We start from the raw sequence: 23,953 nt of genomic DNA, 5'->3' as shown, positions 1-23,953 counted from the left end.
CCACTGAGCCAAACTGGTTAGGGCTCTCTCTAAAGTCTTTAAGGGATCATATTCATTCCCCAGACTTCAATTGCCACTTATTAGGTTAAAATATATGGAATTACCAATATTGAGTCTCTAACCTACTAAAATGACAATATCTCTAACTGAGACCTCTTGTTTGAGGTCTCGACCTATATCTCCAACTGGTTCATCAACATCTTCTTTTCATGGGAAGTTTAAATTCAAGCTGACAAAACCTGGTTACCCATCAAAATGCTTAAGACTAAATCTGGGCACCATCCTTGACTGTTCCTTTTCTTTCATCTCTCTCATTCAATGGCTAAGTCCAACAATTCTACTTCCTAAATACATCTCAAATCCATTTATTTCTACCTCCCCCACTGCTATCTTAGTCCAAATTCCTGTTGTCTCCTCTATGAATTACTACAATTGCCTCACTGTTGTTCTTTCCCCACTACTCTTCCCCCCTATTCTAAACCATTCTCCTTTGTAACAATGATTGAATAATGCTTAAACTGTCAATGTTTTCTCAGTGCTCTTATGATAAAAATCCAAATCCTTAATATAACACACAATGCCATGAATGGACACTTGCTCATCTCCCCAGCATCATTTTGCCCCATGTATCCCCCTTGCCCTCTGGGAAGCCTTCCTTGACTCCTGCTCCCTCATATTAGGTTAACTCCATAGTATCCCATTTATTTCCTGTTGTAAAGCTTGTCACACTTGTTATCTGCTCAATGACTATCTTCTCTGTAGTCTCCAAGTTCCATGAGAACTTGGACAATACCCCTTATTTACTACCATATATACAATGGCTGGCACATATTAAGAAAGAGATCAAGAAATATGTCTTGACTACATATAACTTTTATAAGACCTGAGAACCATCCTACGTATAGGGATTGAAAAAACTGAGGGTTCAGCATGGGGCAGAGAAAGCAGACCTGTTTTGTGTAGGAGACAAAGTCAGAAGTAGGGAAAGAAAGTGATGAGGTGAAGCAGAGGATTTCAGTAACCTAGAGGAGATGCTGAGTGCTCTGGAGGCTGGAAGGATTTGGCTGCCTAAATGATATGCAGGTTTTAGTTTTAGTTCTTGGGTAAATGAAAGAAATGTGAGCCTGGAGTATAAAGCAAACCAAGCCTTGTTTGAGTATAAAGCAAACCAAGCCTTTGCTTAGTAGATGTGCATCTACCCCTGGACATCTCACATTTGACCCAAATTGTCATGAGGCACTTGCCAGGAGCCCCATGGAAACTATTCTCTGGACCTAACATAGAACTTGACCCGTTTCAGTGCTGGCTCAGCTATTGCCTAGTGTAGGGCCTAGGACAAATCACTTCATCTTTCTGATCCTAATGTCTTTATTTGTAAAATGGGGATAATAAAACCTGCACAACAAAGTTGTTGTGAGGATTAAATCAGGTAATTACATGTGAGAGCATCTAGCCTAAGGCCTGGATGATCAGAGCAATCTGTAGATATAGGATAGCTGACTGAATGAAGGAAGGAATGCATGAACAAGCTTCGACTGAATTGAAGCCAGCAGAGAAAAGAAGTCAACAATCCTTTGCTAAGGCAGAAAGTTGAAGTCACTGCCTGCATACCTTAGTTCAATACTAAGAGTAAGAAGGGTCAGGGTGGGCTCAGTGCATCAGCGGCTAACCTGTACCCAAAAAGCTTTCTGCTAAGTACATTCAGAGCTGGAGGCAGAAGGAAGAAGGTTTGAAACCAGACAGAGCTAGAGACCTATACTGATGTTTTCACTGATTAACATCAGGTATATCAGCTGTATGTCCTTGAGTAAATCACTCTGAGGCTCATCTTTTTATTTGTGAAGTAGGAAAACCATGCCTATTTATAGGAATGCCATGGGATTAAATTATAATGTATATCTATCTATCTATCTACCTATCTATCTATCTATCTATCTATCTATCTATCTATCTATCTATCTATCTATCTAAAAGCTTAAGCGACCAGCTGACCAGCCAGTAGCTATGACGTGCACTGACCACCAGGGAGCAGACGCTCAATGCAGGAGCTGCCGAGCTGCAGTGGTGGTTCTTGGGCGAAGCACCTAAAACCAGGGAGGAGGGAGCCTAATTCCGGTTGTGCCACCAGAGAACCGCCCTCTTGCAATAGTGGACCCCTCAGGGGATGTCAGAGAGCCGGTTTCAGCCCGATCCCCACAGGCCAGGCCAAGAGACCCCACCGGTGCACGAATCCATGCTCTGGGCCTCTAGTGTTAAATAAAGGGGCACATGATGCCCCTTACTCCTCTGCCCAGGTTTTCATTAAAGACTTTGGCTGACCTTTAAAGCAAATGCCTTAAGCAAAAAAAAGATCAAGGCTATAGTTCTAGGATTACGTATGTAATTTAGATAAATGGAGGAGTGTAGATATAGAAGGGAGGCTTTGGCTTGAGATAAAAGAACAGAATGGCTAAAAGTTAAGATAAGCAGCCCAAAACATTGCAGTGCCTGTGTCTTGTCAGTAGAGAAGAGATAATGAGGAAGGGCAGGGCCAAGTAAAGGAGAAGCAGGAACTAGAGCAAAGAAGGGTCAGCTGCGAGAGACTCCTGGGTCATGCTGGCTGGATGCTATGTTCCTATCAGTTACAGGCCAAAATATTCAAATCTGGCCTGGCATGTCATGAAGTGGGGTTCTAAGGAACTTGGATCTAGGTTTCCAGATTCCTCAGCATGATACTGATCCTATTAAAGGGGAAGGCACTGCCTGTATGTGGGAATGGTAAGTAGGTACCAGTGATCCCTTTCAAATTAAGTCTTAAAATTTTTTTAAAATTGATTTTTAGTGAGAGAGGAAGGGAGAGGGAGAAAGAGGAACATTAATGTGAGGGCAGGGCAGAACATTGGCTGCCTCCTATACACCCACTACTGGGGATTGAGCCCACAACCCAGGCATGAACCCTGACTGGGGAATCGAACCAGCAACCTTTTGGTGCATGGGCACAATGCCCAACCAACTGACCCACATGGGCCAGGGCTCCAATTTTGAACAGGTTTATAAAGCAGGGTCCTTCAATGGCATTGGTGGAGCAATCCTTGGCACCCTGCTCAAGAGCTGCCCACTTTGCTTCATAGCCACTGTTTCGCACCTTCTCATTTGTGTCAGTATTGCCCAAGGACAACCTGTGCTGTGTGGCTGCTTTCAGGTTTGGAGAGTTGTTAGAGAGCCATGATCCCTCCCCTTGCCCATATGTGGTCTGGAACATCTAAGACAACTGTATGTTCACCTCTTCAGCACAGTGGGAAGAACCCAGATGATTCTGAGAATCAGTTTCCCTGAGGCCAAGATGTTGGTACCTGGATGCCATGGGGCCTCAAGTATTGACTATCTGGTGCTGGATCTCCATGGCCTAGGGAGGAAACCCTGAGGACCAACACAAAAGTTCACATCGGCTCCATGAGACAGGAACTGTGCCATTGCTGGTCATTACTGTACCTTAATGAAGAAACACAGTGGGTGCTCAATAAACAATGACTGACTGAATAAAAAAATAATCTCTCTTCTCTTCCCCTCCCTCACTATAGGCAGTGAGTAGTTACTGTGATGGGAAGGGCTTCAGATTTTTTGTGAATGCTCACTCCTGTGATGCTGATGAGCGAGCATCTTGAGGTGAGGGGAGCAGCTAATATTCTCAGTCAGAATGGTCTTCACCATGTTATCCTAGGAATACAGGCAGGCCTCAACTGCTGGGAAAGAAGGGGCCCTGAGGACACTCTAAAATCTGGCAGAAGCAGCTGAGGCCTTCACACAAAAAATGTGGACAGAGAGTTTAAATCAGAGGTTGCAAACTGGTGGCCCTTGGCCCAAATCTCACAGGACTTAACATTTTAAAAATTTAGTTGCACATTTAAAAATAAGAATTCTTATTCAAATCTGGCTTCTAGATTCTTGTGAAAAACTGGAAATAATTGGCTAGAGCTGGCTCAGTCAGGCATGCACTTTTTAGCTGACCTATCACCTCCAGGCTCTTTCCCTTATTTAAATTTCCTATCTGGCTTCTGCAAGCATTTGAGCTTGCCATGTCTGCCCTAAGAGACCTAAGGAAGAAAAGCATAGCCTTGGTGGTCCAGCTGTGATTCATTATGGGTGTGAGCTGGGCTTCCTTACCTGAGTCGGTGACAGCAGGGTCTGCCAGCCGCCCATAGTGTGCCATGAGTTTGAGTTTGGTCTCCTGTTTCCTGTGTTTCTTGCCCACATAATGTTGTTGAGCCATGACAGGGTCGTTGAAAGTCGCGTGGCAGAGGCTGCAGAACTTGTCTGGGTCTATCATCTCTCTATTCTGGTGCAAGGCCAAGGTGGAGGCCACAAGGAAAGGGTTTGTAAGGCGTTTCGACAGAGCTGCGGTGAGAGTTCAAACAGAAACAATGAAAAAACCCAGAAGCCAGGCTTTTGAGTATACTGAATGCAAATGAAGACTGGTAACTAGTTAATCACACTTGCACATGGGGTCCTGCCAGGGTGAATCACACAGTGAAAGCCTTTTCTGAGTAAGAAAACTGCAAAGATTTGGGGGAGCTAATCTGTTCAATAGCATTAACTACTTTAGGAACATGATTCCTGATTTCCTCCTGTTCTGAGGAGGTTCTGCACTTCTTCTATCAAGTTGTAAATGACAACAGACTAGAGATGTACATGCTTGCAGTCTTTTTATCCTTCAGAATTCCCCAGAACTTCACAGTAAGTGGAATAAAGTTTGGGTGTTTTATTCCCATCCTCACAGTACCCCAGTACCACAGAGCTGGGAGGCAATGTGCAAATGTAGAAACTGAGGGACTGAGGGCTTGCAGGGTCATTTAGAAAAGGCAACTATACTGGGAGGCTTTTTGGGCAACACTGCTTTCTGGGCTAAGGTGGGGAGAGAAGAGGATGACATTGACATTTATTTATGTGTTTTGTACATGTATTTTCTCCCTTGGTCCTCAGAACTGCTCATGAGGTATACGAGTATATCATTTTGCTACACTACAGAGAAAAACCAGGGCTCACAGGACAAATGACTTGCCCAAGACCACGCAGCTAGTGAGTGGAACCAAGGGCTGTGTGATCCTAGAGACCATGCCCTCTTTGCTCTGCCAGGCTGCCAGAGTGTGGTGAGGGGACCTGAGGGCTACAGTTCATGCTTTCACCTTCAGAAAAATCCCTGGTGTTGATTAGTAAATTCTGTTAATCAGAGCCTGCTATGGGCATATGTGTAAACCTCCTGTGGATCAAGAGATGTCCGAATGCTGACTGCAGGTCATGCTGCTGCCTTATAGAGTGGATGCCATAACTCACTAATGAGGCCACATGGCTGGAATGGTGTGGATTTAGTAACCACTGCCAGCTCGTATCTCGGAAAAACTCGTTAGTCGGGACACTCGTAAGTCAAGGCCCCACTGTATAGGGAATCTCATAGGGAATCTCAATTTCTCTGGCCATTGATTTTCCTTGGTCATTGTTTCAGCAAGTCACTTGAAAAGTAACTTATGTGTTGCAGAATATTTAATAATATGAGAAAATATTCAGCATGTGGTACTGAGTTAAAAAGAAAAGGTTATACAGAAATGTGTTTCTTATGTTCTCAATTCTGTACAGCAACAAAAAACATCCTGGTGATGTGTGGAAAAAGACCAAAAGCATAAAGTAAAGGGGCTTTTCAGTATTTTCCAACTTTTCTACAATGAATGTAGATTTTTGACATCAGAAAAGAGATAATGGTTGATATAAAGGTCATTTTTTAAAAGATACTGAAGAGAAGCATCAGAGGCAAATGCTTAAGTAAAGTTAAAGGAACTACTTAATGGACATCCAATAAAAATGAGACCTCTGGGAGTCTTCCCGCAAGAAACAGCTTGAAATATGGAAAGAGTATTCTATATGGATGTTTGTTATAGAGTTATTTATAAATACGAAGAAGGAGAGAGGGAAAAACATTAGAGGAATGGTTGAATGTGGTATGATGAGATGCTTTCTAGTCATTAAAAATGTTTATAAAAAAGTTCTTAATAACATGAGGAAATACAAATGTTAAATTAAAATGAAAAGAGTATAAAAGAAAACTGCACGCACAATATAATTATATTATTGTGAAACGACACATACACAGTTTATATGTGTGTTCTGGTATTTTGAAAGTCACCAACATATTAACAGTGTTTTTCTCTTGGTGGTAGAATTTGGGTGAAAGTTTACTTTTTTTCTTTGTACTTTTTGCATTGTTTGAATTAGAATCATTCGTAATGAGTATGCATCATTTTTATAAAAACAAGATTTAAAGTATTGTATGTTTATATGTTCATATACATAGATTCAATCTAGATATACATAAAACAGATACAGACACACCCATACACGCACACACACAGCAAAGGATTACAGTAGAAACAGTACTATAAAATGTTAGTAATGGTTACCTCTGAATGGTAAAATTATGGGCATTTTTTTCTTTCTACTTATCTATATTTTCCATATTTACATCTTATATCACTTTTACATTTAAAATGTTTAATTTCAGAAATATACTAATAAACTCATGTGATAACAGGAAAATGTCTTAAACTAGAAGTAAAAGCAGGATACATGCATAGCAATTACAACTATATAAAAAAACATATATGCATGTAGCAAAGGCCAAAAGTGGATATGGGAAATAACTTTCAGAATATGGAATCCTTGGGACTAGGCATATTCCAGGGAATTTTCCTATTTATGGAGAGATAAGTCCATATAAAGGTAAGTGAGTGACCTTACAAAGTTCTGTTCCTAAGCTGGTTTCTCTTGGCCTAATATTTAGGTTTTTTTGGTGCCATGAATGGTACCAATACTGACTTTAACGAAATCAATTATTATTAATAATAGGCTCCAGGTGGTAGATGCCTGCCCAACTACTGCATTAGATGTGGGGAATGCCACTCACTGGCTATCTTAATGATGGTGATAATACTAACAATAGCAGCTGTCATTTACTGGGCATCTGTTATGTCCTAGGTTCCATATATATTATTTCATCCTCACAACCTGTGAAGGTGAGGAAACTCAGGCATGAAGAAGCCATATAGATGGTAAATAACAGCCCTGAGATTTAAACCTGGGCATCTGTGAGTTCAAAGCCCAGCTTTATAGCATGAATAACTAGATTTGGGTGTGATAAGAAGGTATAAATTATAAGTGAATTTTTTTACTCTATCTTCAAAGCCTTCCAAAATATTGTTGTCTTGTTTTCATAATACAATAATATAAAAAAGGATAGTAAGTATTATAGATAGTATAATCTACTTCTTGGTCCAAAATGAAGAGAGAAGCAAAAGTTACCAAGAAAAAATAAAATAAAGATCAAAGAATTTTCACTCTTGACTAACTGCAGTTAGCAGAGGTTAAAAAATCCCAGAAAGTCAGGAGTTAATGAGATGAAATCAAGAGCCCCAGTGGTGACAAGATAAAGGGGGTTACTTTAGAAGTCACTATACTGGGAATGAATTCATAGCAGTTGCAAACACAGCTTATGGGGCAATAGTGATAGTACTGAAGTATTCAGCTTTGAAAGGCAAGTCCCTGTCTTGAGAAGAGGCACCTTTGAAGATTAAAGTGAGCAGGGCATAACCTGAGCACACAAAAAAGACTAGGTTTTAGCTTTCAACTTGGAACATATGATAATAAGTGCAGGTGGATGCTGGGAGGAAAAAAATCTAAGTGGGAGAGGTTGGAAGTAGAATGCTCTCACGGTGTGCATGGCCTGAAAGACTTTGACACTCCCAAATTATTAGTCAGAACAAAAGCTCAGGGCTAAGACGCTTCTACAGAGAAAAACTGATGTAACCAAATAAAGAGAGGTTAGGTGAGTACAACTCGGAGACTGCATTTCAATGAAGCTGGGTCTACTTTAATATTTTTAAGGGCTCCCAAAAGCAGTTCAACCTCTTCAAGTCTGTGGCCCCAGTGATAATTTCTGGGAGCACCTGGCATTAGTGCCCTAAGGATGGGGTTAGGGGGGGTCCCGATATAGCACTACTCAGGAAAACCAGTACCTTCCACCTTAGTGGATTGCTGCTTCAGCTTTAAGTTCTTTGCGTGGGTCTTCCCCAGGTAGTGCGACTGGGCCACGACAGGGGAGGAAAAGGTCATGTTACAGATGGGGCAGCACTGGTTCTTGTCTTTGCTTCTGCTGCTCTTCTGGTTGGGAGAAAGAACACAGGTCTGAACATGTCACTGCCCGGCCAGAAAATCTTAAATGGTTCCCCATTGCCCACAGGAGAATGGGTATTCAAGACCCCGTTCACACACTACCCCAACCTACCTTTCTGGATTCTTCTCCAGCTAACTCATCCCAGGCTCTACTCACCATTCCCCACTTTATGCTCTGTTACTTTCTTACTTTTTGTGTGGGCCATTCTTGCTACCTAGAATGATCTTTCCTTCTTTTCCGCCTGGCATATGTCCACTTACCCTTCAAGGCCCAGATTAAATATAACATCTTCTGGGAGACTTTTACTCCAGAAAAGTATTCAATAAACAATTATCAAGCCACTTTGTGCGACTATTCCAGGAAAATTAATTTTGTTCCTCCCCCATACTCCCAGAGTGCATGAAACAGACCTCTCTAGCATACCACTTTAACCCTAAACTGACAGCGTAATAGCTTGGGAGACTTTTCTGTGAACTAAGCTTCAACATGGACGGCATGGACTGTTTGACTTTGTTTCCTATCCTTAGCAACCTGCTGGAGTCTGGCACACAGCAGAGGCTCAGGGTTTATCGAACAAGTAGATCATTGTGTTTAAATTTTTACTTATTGATTTGAGAGAGGGGGGGGGAGAGAAAGAGAAGAGAAGAGAAGAGAAGAGAAGAGAAGAGAAGAGAAGAGAAGAGAAGAGAAGAGAAGAGAGAGATCATTTATGCATTCATTGATTGCTTCTTGTATGCGCCTTGACTGGAGATCAAACCCGCAACCTTGGTGTATCGGGACTACACTCTAACCAACTGAACTACCAGGCCAGGACAATACAGCATTTAATTTTTTAATTTATTTTTGTTATCCTCACCTGAGGATATTTTCCCATTGCTTATTTATTTATTTATTTATTTATTTATTTATTTATTTATTTTTTCCCATTGCTTTTTAGAGAGAGTGGAAGGGAGGAGGGGGGAGAGAAGAGAAACAGTGATATGAAAGAGACATATTAATTGGTTGCCTCCCAAACGTTGGGGTCAGGGACTCAACCTACAACCCAGGTACCTGCCCTTGACCGGGAATCAAATCTGTGACCCTCTGGTGCTTGGGCTGATGCTCTAACCATCGAGCAACACTGGTCAGGGCAAGACAACATTTTATTTTATATTTATTACTAGAGGCCCGGTGCATGAAATTTGTGCACTCTGGGGGTTAGGGTCCCTCCGCCCGGCCTGCACCCTCTTGCAGTCTGGGAGCCCTCAGGGGATGTCCAACTGCTGGCTTAGGCCTGTTCCCCTAAGCCGGCAGTTGGACATCCTTAGTGCTGCCGTGGAGGCAGGAGAGGCTCCCGCCAACGCCGCTGTGCTTGCCAGCCTCGAGCCCGGCTCAGGGCTTCTGGTTGAGCAGCACTCCCCCTGTGGAAGTGCAATGACCGCCAGGGGGCAGCTCCTGTGTTGAGTGTCTGCCCTCTGGTGGTCAGTATGCATCATAGCAACCGGTCGTTCCACCCTTCAGTCGATTTGCATATTAGCCTTTTATTATATAGGATTATTATTATTTGTTTAATCTTACCCAAGGATATTTTTCCATCGCTTTTTAGGGAGAGTGAGAGAGGGAAAGACAGAGAAACATCAACATGAGAGAAACACATTGATTGTTTGCCTCCTCTATGAGCCCAACCAGGGCTGGGGCTGGGGATGAGCCTGCAACCAAGGTATGTATCCTTGACCAGAATTGAACCTGGGACCCTTCGGTCCATTGGCTGACACTCTATCCAATGAGCAAAACTGGCTAGGGCAAGACAACATTTTAAACTTTGGCACTATCAACATTTTGGGCTGGAAAATTCTTTAATTGGAGTGGGAGGAGCCTGTGACCTTGTTTGAACTACTGGACCACCCGAGTTGAAGGAACTGAAATACAAAGAGGTGAAGTGACTTACTCAGGGTCACAGAGTTGATCCTGATTTTCTTTTTCTTTCTTTCTTTTTTTTTAAATATGTTCTTATTGATTTCAGAGAGAAGTAAGGAGAGAGAGATATGAGAGAGAACCACTGATCAGCTGCTTCCTACATGACCCCTACTGGAGATCGAACCTGCAATCCAGGCTTGTGCCCCGACCAGGAATTGAACCATAACCTACAGGTTCATGGGTCCATGCTCAACCACTGAGCCATATTGGTAAGGCTCCTTTTTTTTTTAAAGAAAAAATGTTTATTGATTTTTAGAGAGAGAGGAAGGGAGAGGGAGAGAGAAATATCAATGTGAGAGGGAACATCTTTTGGGTATCTCCTGTATGCTCCCTACTGGGGATGGAGCCTGCAACCTGGGCATGTGCTCTGAGAATTGAACCAGAAACCCTTCAGGGCATGAGATGACACCCAACCAACTAAGTCACATCAACCAGGGCTATTTATTATTATTATTTAAAAAAGTATTATTTTTATTGATTTTAGAGAGGAAGGGAGGAGATTGAAACATCAACCTTGAGAGATAACTATTGCTCGGCTGCCTCCTGCATGTCCCACACTGGGGTTCTAGCCTGCAACCCAGGCAAGCGCCCTGATCAGGAATCGAACCTTGACCTCCTGGTTCGTAGGCTGATGCGCAACCACTGAGCCATGCCGACTGAGCTATTCTTAATTTTTATTGAACTTATTGGGGTAGCATTGGTTAGATCCTGACTTTTGGAATTCTAAATTATAAGAAGGGCAAGTAGGGGATCAGTCTAGTGAATTGGAGAAGGGATGAGCATGGCCCTTCAAACCTATAACAGGAGGCACAGTTTGTATACTCACTGAGTATATACTAGGAATTAAAATTACCTTATGATACCCTTAAGAGGTAGAAATTACTATCGCCGTTTTATGGGTAAAGTACACAAAGGTTAAGTAATTTACCTCAAGTCATTTAACCAGTAAGTTGTAGAGCCAGTGCTAGTTTCTTATCCCATGATGTTTGCACAGCCTCCTATGGAATAAAAATTATAGTACCCCTATGGATTCTGGGTTGTTTCAGCATAATTCCCACATTATTTCTAAGCCAAAAAGCAAATGTGTATACGTCTCTATCAGAGCAGGCATCTGATAAAGTGTTCCTACCACTTGTCTCAAAACATTCAAGTGCTGAGCTCAGCTCTTTTCCCTAATCTCAAGAAAGCAGCCTGGCCTCCTTCCACTTTGTTTCCTTAAGCAGTGAAGGGGCAGCTTCTTGTTCTTCTCCATCAAACCACTGGGTGGTAATACTTAGCAATGGCTCCATTTACTAAGCTCCTGCTATGTGCCAGGCTCTGTGTGGGGTCTTTTTCTTTCCCTCATTTTAGTTTGGAAAAATCCTAAAACATAGTTGATATTAGCATCCTCTTTTTGATAAAGGAAGAAATCAAGGCTCAGAGAAGTAATAAGACTTGCCCAAGTCACACGACAGGGCTGGAATTTGAAGCCAAGTCGGACTCAAAGCCCATGCTCTTTTTACCACACCAACCTGTCTGCTGGCTTCATCAGGAAGCAAGCAGTATCAACATGGCAGCTGGATTACCTGATCTGAGTCTAGCTTCTTCATTTCCCCCTTTAATGTCTCCATTCCATGGATTGCTAGGTATCTCTTCACTTTGTTGGCATGTTTTTTGCTCTGTAAGAACCCAGGAAAAAGATAAAAGATAGCCAAATGCCAATTCATATCTAAGGAACTCAAAAACACTTACTAGATTTTCACCTGATTCATCCTCATAAAACTTTTAAGCAGGAGAGGGTGTGGGAAGAAACCTAGTCTATGGAGTTCCCACTCTGCTCAAGGCACTTTACAAGCTATGAGAAAATTATCATCATCTCTATCTTGTTTTTGTTTTGTTTAATCCTCACCTGAGGATATTTTGTCCATTGATTTTTAGACAGAGTGGAAGGGAGGGGGAGAGACAAAGAGACAGAAACATCAATGTGAGAGTGACATATTGATTGGTTGCCTTCCCCATGGGGATTGAGCCTGCAACCGAGGTATATGCCCTTGACTGGAATCGAACCTGGGACCCTTTGGTCTGTGGGCTGATGCTCTATCCACTGAGGCAAACCAGCTAGGGCATCATCTCTATCTTATAGATGAGAAAACAGAGGCTGAAGATGCTGAGGATTCTTGCCCAAGATGAGTAGCAGAGCTGTGATTCAAACTCTGGTCTATTTAAAGCCAAAGCTCATACTTCCTACTGTGTAAGCTACAAGGGAAGATATAAGTATAATGATTGGACTTAGATAAGAGAAATGGGACTTGGGAAAAATTAAGTTAGTCTTCAAGTTACAGTCAACATGCATGGAGGCAACATCTGGGTGGCTAAGAAGGAATTACACTCCACAATGCAAGTTGGGAGAAGTGGGGGCCTGGAACTAGGTCTGGAAAGTAAAGGAGTTCTAAAGGTACTATGGCATACCTGGTAGTGTGCCAGCTTCTGAGATTCTGAAATGAGCAAGGCGCAGCAAACCTTACACTGGGTGTTGGTGAAGAGACACTGGTTCTTCTGGATCATATGCTCCACTATAGAGAGGAAAATAAAATCTGTGAGTTAAAAATCTGCTTCAATAGCATTGTCTTTGAACCGTGCCTCAAATGCAGGCACTGAGTAATGGAATGCCATACTATTATATCTTGTCAAACCTCAGTCACTCTTTCCCTACTGCTTTCATGACTCTTGCTATGTTCTCGCACCGTGTATACTATTACTTTATAATTTTAGGTAAGCCAACTTCATTTTCTAAATAAATTGTTTAATATTTTTTAAGCTGAGATGTAATTGACATATAACATTATATTAATTTCAGGTGTAGCCTAGTTAACATCCATCTCCACTCAGTTACAATTTTTTTCTTTTTATGAAAACTTTTCAGATCCACTCCTTAGCAACTTTCAAATATAGTTATTAACTACAGTCACCATGCTGTACAAGTAAAGTCTTTTAAAAAGAAATCTTGCCCTAACCGGTTTGGCTCAGTGGATAGAGCGTCGGCCTGCGGACTGAAAGGTCCTAGGTTCAATTCTGGTCAAGGGCATGTACCTAGGTTGTGTGCACATCCCCAGTAGGGAGTGTGCAGGAGGCAGCTGGTCGATGTTTCTCTCTCATCGATGTTTCTAACTCTCTATCCCTCTCCTTTCCTCTCTGTAAAAAATCAATAAAATATATTAAAAAAAATAAAAATAAATCTTTAGATCACAAACTTAATGGGTAGCAATAAAAATGAAACAATTTTAGCCAGATACTGGCACAGTGGCTTGGAGCTCTCTCTAAAAAGAACAGTAAGAGAGCAGCAACTGGGAAGAGAGGTGTTACGACAGGGTAGCACCCAACTAAGACTTCTTCCCTGAAAGAGCTGGAAGGACTGAAAGGCTTGACAAGGGAATCATTTCTCACTGTTCTTTTAAAAAATTTATTATAATCATACATTGTGTATCTTTTTATTATTTGTGGAACATTTTCTGTGGAGTTAAAAATGAAGTAACCTTCCTGAGGGGCAGGAGGGACAGGATCGGGCTGAAAGAGGTTAGCGGGGAAAAAGGAGAACTTATGTAATACTTTCAACAATAAAGATTAGAAAAAAAATAAAACAACCTTCAAAATTGCTCCACTAAAAGATCAATAGCATTTTTTTAAAATTTATTGATTGATTTCAGAGAGAAAGGGAGCGGGAGAGATAGAAACATCAGTTATGAGAGAGAATCATTGATCCACTGCATCTTGCATGCCCCCTACCGGGCATGTAACCTGACCAGGAATCGTACCTCCTGGCTCGTAAGTTGATGCTCAACTGATCTATACCCGCCAGGTGCATTTTCTAATTATTTAAATTTACATTGGTATAATGAGATACACAGAATTGGGTAGAAAACTGTATTGGGGTTTAATTATTAAAAAACTAGAACATTCTTTTAAAAAATATATATCTTTTTATTGATTTCAGAGAGGAAGAGGGAGAGAGAGAAAGAAACAGATGTTAGAGAGAAACATGGATCGGTTGCTTCCCGTAAACACCCCGACCAGGAATCGAACAAGTGACCTTTTAGTGCGTGGGAGGATGTTTAACTGACTGAGCCACACCAGCCATGGCTAGAACATTTTTTTAAAAAAATATTTGTATTGATTTCAGAGAGGGAGAGGTAGAGAGAGACAGAAACATCAATGATGAGAATCATTCGGTTGCCTCCTGTATGCCCCTCACTGGGGATCGAGCCTGCAACCCAGTAATGTGCCTTCACTGGAATCAAACTGTGACCTCCTGGTTCATAGGTGTGGCTCAACCTCTGAGCCACACCAGCAGGGCTAGAACATTCTTTTTGAAATATCGCCTCACACTTGTCAGAATGTCTATCATTAATAAATCAACAAACAAGTGTTGGCAAAGATGTGGAGAAAAGGGAACCCTCGTGTATTGTTGGTAGGAATGCAGATGGGAAAACCATGGAAAACAATATGGAGGGTCCTCAAAAATTAAAATGGCCCGGCTGGTGTGGCTCAATGGTTGAGTGTCAACCTACAAACCAGGTGGTCACAGTTCAATTCCCGGTACAGTTACAATGGGTGAATTTTATGATATGTAAATTATAACTCAATGAAAGTGCAAAGAGAAAAAAACAATGTGAGTAGAAACTGGTGCTATAGGTATCTACCTAGATCTCATATAAATATTGTGTAAGTGTGGCGACTAGGGAAATGAACTGGTGTGACACTGCACATTCATACACACAGACAGTTCACTTTTCAATGCACAGTCACTGTGTTCTATGTCCTCTGAGGACAAAGGTCACTTCCTCTTCTTGTGTGCACCCAACCCTTAGGCATTCCTCTTCACTATACCCACTACATTATAATAAAACTGCTGTGGTGTCTGCTTCCTGGACCAGACTGCAAGCCCCTTCAGGGCAAGAACAGATTTTTCCTCACCTCTGATACCCAAACAGTCTTGAAATAGAGCAGGCATCAGTGAATGTTTGTGAAATTAATCAGAGAACAATTGTGAGGGAGGAAGGCCACAAATTTGTACATAATAATTTAGGAATCAGGCTAGACTAGTTTTTAAACTGGAGAAGTATGTATATACGAGGGTATAGGTCTGTGTGCCACCCCAAACTGAAACATATAGTCCTTGGCTGTGGTAAAAAACTCCATTTTATTCCAGGGGGCATCAGTTCACAGGTAAACATATTAAACTTTTCAAGATCTGTCTGTGCAGCGAGCACAAACCATTAGAGCAGTCTGACTGCCCTGCAGATTACTTGACAGGATTTGCGCAGAAGCCCTGAGAGCTGGTGTTCTTTTGGGTAGTTAAGCAGCTGGCTTTTCGAAGGACTGTTAAGAGGGTCACACAACAGGCCGGGCCAGCTTTTTCCATCTCCTCTATCTCCATCTTACCCGCTGCTAAGTAACAGGCAGAGCAAGCTGCAAAGCTTCTTTCTCAGATTCCTGGCCCCCATCTCAGAAAAGGGTAGAGACCAGACAACTACAAACAGGGGTAAGCCAGGGCTCCATCCATCACCAAGGCCAGCAGGAACATGGGGGTATGAAGAAGGCCTTCACTGTGTTCTATGCCCTTGGAAATTGGGGCATGAGAGGAAGGAAGCCAGAGACTTTACGGGTGGGGGAGCCTGGAGACCGGGGCGATGGAGAATCAGGGAGATGGCGAGGAAGCTAGAAGTCTGGCGGGATGGTTCTGTAGGTCTCACGGAGGGTGTGGCGAGGGACTGCAGTCCACGAGCCAGGGAAAAGCTGCGCTGCAGCGGGTGAGGAATGGGGGGCAGGATCACCCGCGGCCCGGGCGCGAGAAGGCCTTGACCACATGCGCGCAGGAGCCTTGATTTTCAGGAGCTGGCCGGGATGGCTGGCACCCGGGCCGGTGGGGTGCAGGCCTAGATGCCCGACGCCCGGGGTCAGTGGGGTGCAGGCCTGGATCCCCGGCGCTCGGGCCGGTGGGGTGCAGGCCTGGACGCACCCTGGATGCCCGGCGCCCGGGCCGGTGGGGCGCAGGCCTGGATGCCTGGCGCCCGAGGCCGGTGGGGCGCAGGCCTGGATGCCCGGCGCCCGGGCCAGTGGGGTGCATGAGTTCGGGAGTCCCGGGCTGCGTCACGCAAGGGGGCGGGCCGGGAGCCAGGGGGTGGGACCATAGAGTCGGGGGCTGGTCCGCATTCCAGCCTCGCGCTTCCGCCGCTCTCGCGAAAGGAGCGGGCGGGCGAGGGGATTCCTTCCCGAGACCCCCACCCTCCCTCCTTCACTCACCTTCCTCCCTCCCCACTGGCTGGGCCGCGGACACTGCCTCCCACAGGCGGCACGCCCTCTCGCGGTCGAAGCGCAGCCCGTCCGGTTCCCGGCCCTCCGGCTCCTCGGAGCTGAGGTATGGCTGGAGCCCTCCGCTGTCCGTGGCCTGCACCGTGCCCAACGCGGGATACTCCATCTTCCCCGCAAACCCAAATCCACCGATAGAACCTCGGCCTCGCGAGATGTGGCCGGACGGGTGCCTTTGCCCGGCTAACAAATCTCGCGAGGTTGGGAGCCGAGAACCGCGCTGCGGTTCCCGCCCTGGCGGTTCTTTTGCCTGGTAACTGCTTGGGCCTCTCGGATTCTCCGCTGCTGATGCGGACGCCGGTCAACAATTCTGCAGCGGCGCCCTCCTTTCCGGACGCCTTGGCGCAGGGTCTCACGCTGCACACGGTCAGCCTTGGACACTTACCATTTCGTTCTCATGAAGCCCCGCGATGTGGTAATATTCTCCCCGTTTCGCTGGTAGGGAAACAGGCTCAGAACCTAGAAGTGGTTTACTCGAGCTCACTACTAGTAAGTTAGTGATAGAGGAAAAGCCATCTCCGTGATTAGATACCTTTTGAGTTCCAACTGTTAGCCCCCAGCCCAGACCTCCCCTTAAACTCCTTTCCTGTCAAACTCGTAATTGTGTCGGAGCCACCATCTCTGGCCAAAGGTTACCGCTGTGGAGTTCTCTGGTCCCTTCCTTTGCTCTTCAGGTATTCTAAGCACAGCGGCCCCAGTGATCCTCTTGAAACAAGCCATATCACGACATCCAGGTGCTCCAATTCTCCAACACTTTTTTTTTTTTTTAATCCTCACCCGAGGATATTTTTCCATTGATTTTTAGGGAGAGTGGAAGAGAGAGACAGAAAGACAGAAATACTGATGTGAAACACATCAGTTGGTTGCCTCCTGCATGAGCCCCAACCAGGGCTTGGTCCGGGAAAGAGCCTGCAACCAAGGTACTTGCCCCTGACTGGAATCGAACCCGGGACCCTTTGGTCTGCAGGCCAACGCTCTATCCACTGAGCCAAACCGACTAGGGCTCTCCCAACACCTTTTTATCTCTTCAAAAAGCTAAAATCATCTGGCTGGTCTTGGTGCCTCACTTCCAGGAAGCCTCTCCGTAAGTTTCAGTTTCTAGGTCTTTTATTTTTTACTAGAGGCTTGATGCACAAAATTTGTGCACTGGGGGGTGGGGAGTGGTGGGGGGGGAGGAAGGTTCCCCTTGCCCAGCCTGCACCCTCTTGCAGTCCAGGAGCCCTTGGGGGATGTCTGACCCAGGGAGCAGGCCTAAGCCGGCTGTCAGACATCCTTAGTGCTGCCGTGGAGGCGGGAGAGGCTCCTGCCACCCCCGCGGTGCTTGCCATCCATGAGCCCAGCTTCTGGCTGAGCAGCACTCACCCTGTGGGAGTGCACTTACCACCAGGGGCAGCTCCTGTGTTGAGCGTCTGCCCACTGATGGTCAGTGCATGTAATAGCGACCAGTTGTTTTGTTCCATCGATTTGCATATTAGCCTTTTATGCCTGCGGGATCCGGCCAAAACCGGCTCTCCAGGGGTCCTGGATTGTGAGAGGGTGCAGGCCAGGCTTAGGGACCCCTCTGGTGCACGATCGGGGCTGGGGAGGGATGCAGGAGGTTGGCTAGCTGGGGAGGGACTGTGGGATGGCTCCAGGTGTCTGGCCCATCTCGCACAGTCCCAATCAGCCAGACCCCAGCAGCAAGCTAGCCTACTGGTTGGAGCATCTGCCCCCTGGTGGTCAGTGCACATCATAGGGACTGGTTGAGTGGCTTTAGCATATCATTAGCATATTATGCTTTGGTTGAACGGATGACTGGACACTTAGCATATTAGGCTTTTATTATATAGGATTTTTATTGATTTCAGAGAGGAAGGGAGAGAGAGAGAGAAAAACATTAATGATGAGAGAGAATCATTGATTGGCTGCCTCCCACATGTCCTACATTGGAGATCGAACTGCAACCTGGGCACGTGCCCTGACTGGCAATTGAACGTGAACTCCTGTTATTCCAAAAACTCAAGCCTCCAGCAGAATTCCTGTAATGGTTAGCATATCTATGGCAGGAGTTATCTGCCTAAAGGCAATGGGAAAAATGCAAGCTAGAATTAAGATAGAGTCACAGAGATTGAGCATTTCACCCCATTACAAGTGGAGGTCATTTTAGAGCAGTGGTTCTGAACCTTGGCTGCACATTAGAATCACCTTGGAATCTTTTTAAAATCCTGATTTCTGGGCCTCATCCTCCAGAAATTCTGTTTCTTTGTTACTAATGTTGTGGCCCCACCCCATAACAAAGAAATAGAATTTCTACTATATAATGGGTGATTGAAAATCCCAGGAGCTGAGGAATCAAGCAGAAGAAATGAACTGGAGTTACAAGAGGCAGATGAAAAAGTGGTTTAGCTGGATTTGGGAGGATCACTTGGAGGTAGGTGACTTGATTAAAGGTCACAAAAAAGTACTGAGACTAATGTATTGTTCCACTACCCAAGTGTTAACACTTTGCTATGTTTATTTTTAGGTTTCTTCTTTTTTTAAAAAGAAATCGTTGAGGCAGGATAGTAAGAAGCTAGGAAAATTCCTTGGCAAGTGGAATGGGGAAACTGAGACAGCTGAACAAACTGGCTGAGCAATTTACCCCCAGCTACAGGTCATCTCCCTAGAGATAACATCTAGGACTAAGTTGTATTTCAACACCAGGCCCAGAAAAGCAGCAAAACCAGGTGGGCATCGCCAGGATCAGCTGTAGTGACTAATGACCCCCCTGGTGCCAACCAATCAGTGGAGACCACGAGCCTGAAAGGGTACACCTGGAAAAGCTGATGAATATTCTGTTGAGATCCTTCCTTAAGACTGCTCCTAAACTCCCAGCCTTTAAAAAACCTCAACACGAAGGTCCCAAAATGAATGAGTTCCCCCTCCCTGGAGCATACCCCTGTCTTTCCCTCCCCGCTCTTCTTCCCCCACAAGGGTGCATCTCCTAAACTCCAGGGGTCCCCATGAGCCTTGCAAGCAGGGGAGCAATGGGCAGCAGCAGCTCCTCCCAGGCTAAAGCCCTGAACCTGTCTCCAAAGCCCCTTTTCTCTGGCTTCCCAGCGAGCCAAAGCAGCCCCACCTAGGCGCTCCTGTTGCTTTTTCTGTCAGAAGCCCTTGTGTCACGGTCCTCAGCTTTAATAAACATACTCTCAAAATCACCTGGATTAATGTTATGAAATTTTTTTTGCACGAATTCAAGGACCCACACATTATGGGCCAGCTTGAGGCAGACCCACTAAGGGCCAGGCCCCCTTTCCTGTAACATCATGACAGATCTGAAGTCCTGTTTATCCCCTCTCTCCATCCATCCTGGCTTCCACCCTTCCCCGTCTCCTGCCCTCATAACATACATAATCACATTGTGTGTCCATCTATTCATGTAGTTCATTTTCTATACACAGGTTTTCCATAATCAGGATATACTGTTATTCTGTGTACTTTTAAAAGTACCTATATTTTAGTGTAATTTGTTGGCATGTCGCCATTTCAGTAACTCATGCTGTGAGCTATCAAATGTTGCTACTTATTAGTTTCATTGTAATATTTTATCTTGGAAACATACCACATCATCCATGTCGTATTGGACATTTCTGTTATTTTTATTTATCTTTTTAGAAGGGAGCAGGCTTGAATATAAGCATGTCCTTTTGTGTACACACCTGTAGCAGTTTCTGATTGTTTTAGACATGAAATTGCTGGGTCATGCACATTTTAAATTTCACCCCCCAAAAAGTAAACCTCCTTAAAGATTATCATAAAAAAAACTTTTTTTCACCGAAGTGGCTGTTCTGACGTTACACTTCACCTGACATCCCTAAGAGTTTCCCAGATTTCCCCCTCCCTGAAATGACCAGACTGTAACATTTACCCGGAGTTTTCAAGAGGTCACGTGAGCAGATAATTTCCGTGTAACTGGATTCACGCAAAAAGGCCGGAAGAGGTTTGATTGTCAGAGGGAACTTCGAAGGGTTAACGGGAGTGTTTTGCGGGCTCGGTGCTACCCTGGTTTCCTGCAAAGGGAGGAGGTAACAGCGAACCGGCACCGGCGGGAGCTCGGCAGGCCCGACGGCTGGGTGCACCCGGTGGCGCCCCCCCCCCCCCTCCGCAGTTGGTACGTCCTGGCGGTGGCTTCCCCCGCGCGGTGCTCGTTGGTTTCGTCACCGGACGCCCGCGTGTCGGCCGGGCAGTGCCCAACTTCGCGCGCACCTCCGCTCGCCCGCCCCCAGCTCCTGACGCGGTGCGGACGCTCGTGAACCCCCGCACTGGGAGGAGGGGCTCGGCCCCGCCGCGAGGGCCGGTCGGTGAGTACCTGCCGCCTCCGCACGATCCAGTCCGCCCCCTTCCCGCCGCCTCGCCCGCACGGGGTCCGCGGCCCGCTCCTCCCGCGGCGGCACCTCTGACAAACGGGTAGGGCCCGCTCGACGCGCCGTCGGGCCGCTCGGGACACCCGAGATGGCCCTTTGGGACGCCGGCAGGCGCCTCCCCACGCGGGGTGGGCCCTTCGGCCGCCTGTGGGCTTCCGCCCCGGGGCCGGGCCCGCCCCCTCACCCCGGGGGTGCGGCCTGCGTCCTCCACGGCGTCCCCTTCGCATTTCTTGCTCCCCGCCCGCCGGCCCGTCCGCCTCCCGGAGGCGTCGTCCTCGCGCGGAAGCCGGAGGCGGCAGCGTCCCGCCCCTCCCGGAGCCGGGGTAACGGCCGCCGCCTCGTCCCTCCTGCTTTGTCGGGGAGCGAGCCTTGCATTCACTATTTTGCCAGGAAAACTAAGATTTCCCTTGGACATCCTTGTCATTTACCAGGCCCCCTGCAGCGGAACCGTTGCCGCTCTCTGTGCGAGGACAGGCAGTGCCTCCATCCTTTTCCACAAGCGCGTTTAGTTCATCTTCGCGGAACCGGCAGTTTACAGAGGAGAGCCGGCTGGAGCCCGGCGGCTGGACTCCGTGCCCTGTAGCAGCCGGGTCTTCCCGAGGTGTCGGTGACACCCAGGAGGGGTGGAGCTTTGTGCTCCCGTCTTTACTTCTTCCCGCCAGGGAGGAGGCGTTGCTGTGTCATTCAGTCAGAGAGGGTCTGTTTGGAATCAGGCACATGGGGCTTCAATGCGCAGCATAGTCAGTTACCAAGTTAACAACTGTTTGGTTTTGAATAAGTTTCCTAACGTGTAAAATAGTGATAAAAACAGCTTATAAAAATCAATAAAAGCATGTTTAATAATAATAATGACAGAAAACTCTACCTGGTGAAGGAAGTAGACATAAAAGTTCAGAAAGCACAGAGTCCCCAACAAGATGAAACCAAAGAGGCCCACACCAAGACACATCATAGTAAAAATGCAAAAGGTTAAAGACGAGAGGATCTTAAAAGCAGCAAGAGAAGAAGCAGTTAATTAGCTACTACTACTGTCAGCTGATTTCTCAACAGACACTTTGCAGGCCAGAAGGGAGTGGCCAAAAATATTCAAAGTGATGAGTAGCAAGGACCTACAACCAAGATTACCCAGCAAGCTACCGTTTATTGGGGCGTCACTAATTGGGGGTCAGATAAAGAGCTTCCCAGGCAAGAATGAGCTAAAGGAGTTCATCACCACCAAACCAGTATTACATGAACTAGTGAAGAGTATTCTTTAAGAAGAAGAAGAAGTAGAGAAAAAAGATAAAAAAATATGAATAATAAAATGGCAATAAATACGTAAATATCAACAATTGAATCTAAAAATCAAAATAAGCGATCTAATGAACAAAATAAACTGGTGAATAAAGTAGAATCAGGCATGGAAACATGGAACAGACATGAATCTCAGAGAAAGGGGGTGGGGGAGTGGGAAGAGTTTAGCCAAAGATCTTACCTATGGACACAGGAGGGTGGTGACCTGGGGCAGGGTGGGAACCAGGTGGAGGGGGGTGATGGGGGGTAGAGAAAGGTGGACATTTGTAATACTTTCAACAATAAAAATTAAAAAAAATCCTTACCCGAGGATCCTTTTATTGATTTTAGAGAGAGGAAGGTGGAGAGAGAGAGAGAAAAACATCGATGAGAGAAACAGTGATCCCAAATGGGCCCCAACCGGGGATTGAACCGTGACCTAGGTATGTGCCCTGACCTGGAACCAAACTAGCAACCTTTTGGTGTACAGGATGACGCTCCAACCTACTTGACTGCACCACTTGGCCAGGGCTCAATTTCTTGATATAATGGTTTGAAGCACAAAGTTTGTTGTTTTTTAAAATATATATTTTAAATTAATTTCAGAGAGGAAGGGGGAGAGAGAGATAGAGAAACATCAGTGATGAGAGAGAATCATTGATTGGCTGCCTCCTGAATGCCCCATACTGGGGATTGATCCCACAACCCAGGCACATGTGTCCTGACCGGGAATCGAACCGTGACCTGGTTCATAGGTTGACGCTCAACTACTGAGCCACATTGGCCGGGCAAGGTTTTTGATTTAAACAAAGCCCAGTTTCTTTATTTTTGTTGTTGCTTATGCTTTTGATGTCATAATTAACAAACCATTTCCTATTCAAGATATCAAAAATTTATGCCTATGTTTCTCTTAAGAACCTAATTCCATTTCTTGCAATTTTTTCTATATGATAGGTAGAGGTCCTGTTTCATTCTTTTGTATATGGATATCTACATTTGTTGAAAAGACTGTACTTTCTCCATTCAAGTATTTTGGCATCCTTGTTGAAAATTGACAATCTGTGGGTGTTTTCTGGATTCTCAGTTCTGTACCATCGATTTTTGTCTATCCTTGTGTCAGTGTGCCAGTGTCTTGGTAACTAGCTTTGTGGTAAGATTTTTTAAAAAAATATTTTTTAAAATTGATTTTTGAGAGAAAGGGAGAGGGAGAGAGAGAAACATTAATGATGAGAGAGTCATTGATTGGCTGCTTCTTGCACACCCCCTACTGGGGATCGAGCCCACAACCCGGCACGTGCCCTTGACTGGAATTGAACCCGGGACCCTTCAGTCCATAAGCTGACACTCTATCCACTGAGCCAAACCAGCTAGGGCTGTGGTAAATTTTGAAATAGAGATGTGGTTCCTTAAAATTATTTCACTTTTTTCAAGATTGTTTTGCCTATTCTGGGACCCTCTGTTTCCGTGTGAATTTTAGGATCAGCTTGTCTGTTTCCCCCAAAAAGTCAACAGGGATTTTAAAGTTTCCATTTGCAAATCTTCTACTTCCTTCATTAAATTTATTCCTAAGCTGTTAGAACTTGAATTTTTCAAATTTCATTTTTGGATTGTTCATTGCTAGTGTTTTTTTGTATATTGACCTTGTATTGTATAATCTTGCTGAACTTGTTCATTATAGTATTTTGTGGATTTTTAAAAAATTATAAGATTATGTCCTTTTCAGCTTGGGTGTGTTTTATTTCTTCTTGCATAATTGATCTGCCTAGAATTTTCAGTATACAGTTCAATAGAAAGGATGAAA

At 45.0% G+C, this 23,953-nt stretch overlaps 2 protein-coding genes across 9 annotated transcripts in view; one reads left to right on the top strand and one right to left on the bottom strand.

Annotated features, from left to right (window-relative positions):
* Nucleotides 1-21,472, bottom strand: part of ZNF346 (zinc finger protein 346) — a 32,694-nt gene extending 11,222 nt beyond the window's left edge. Inside the window, exons 1-7 of one of the 3 annotated variants that reach the window (XM_036312161.1) lie at nt 20,826-21,472; nt 20,385-20,526; nt 16,433-16,957; nt 12,602-12,705; nt 11,719-11,811; nt 8,040-8,184; nt 4,144-4,374 (exon numbers count right to left, since the gene is read on the bottom strand). In XM_036312161.1, coding sequence (XP_036168054.1) covers nt 4,144-4,374; nt 8,040-8,184; nt 11,719-11,811; nt 12,602-12,705; nt 16,433-16,607 — 748 coding nt within the window. In that variant the 5' untranslated portion in view covers nt 16,608-16,957; nt 20,385-20,526; nt 20,826-21,472. Of the gene's footprint in view, nt 1-4,143; nt 4,375-8,039; nt 8,185-11,718; nt 11,812-12,601; nt 12,706-16,432; nt 16,958-20,384; nt 20,611-20,825 lie in introns of those variants that run through there. The other 2 variants (XM_036312162.1, XM_036312164.1) reach the window with 2 other exon arrangements.
* The window catches only part of UIMC1 (ubiquitin interaction motif containing 1), a 98,145-nt gene continuing 94,868 nt past the window's right edge, over nt 20,677-23,953 (top strand). Inside the window, exons 1-2 of one of the 6 annotated variants that reach the window (XM_036312159.1) lie at nt 20,678-20,817; nt 22,504-22,595. In XM_036312159.1, the coding sequence (XP_036168052.1) occupies nt 22,562-22,595 (34 nt within the window). In that variant the 5' untranslated portion in view covers nt 20,678-20,817; nt 22,504-22,561. Of the gene's footprint in view, nt 20,924-22,503; nt 22,596-23,953 lie in introns of those variants that run through there. The other 5 variants (XM_036312156.1, XM_036312157.1, XM_036312155.1 and 2 more) reach the window with 5 other exon arrangements.

This window comes from Myotis myotis, unplaced genomic scaffold, assembly GCF_014108235.1.
Source record: "Myotis myotis isolate mMyoMyo1 unplaced genomic scaffold, mMyoMyo1.p scaffold_m19_p_6, whole genome shotgun sequence".
Classification (NCBI taxonomy): domain Eukaryota; kingdom Metazoa; phylum Chordata; class Mammalia; order Chiroptera; family Vespertilionidae; genus Myotis; species Myotis myotis.
Note: the sequence above shows the minus strand (reverse complement) of the source record. Positions and strands in the feature narration are given on the sequence as shown.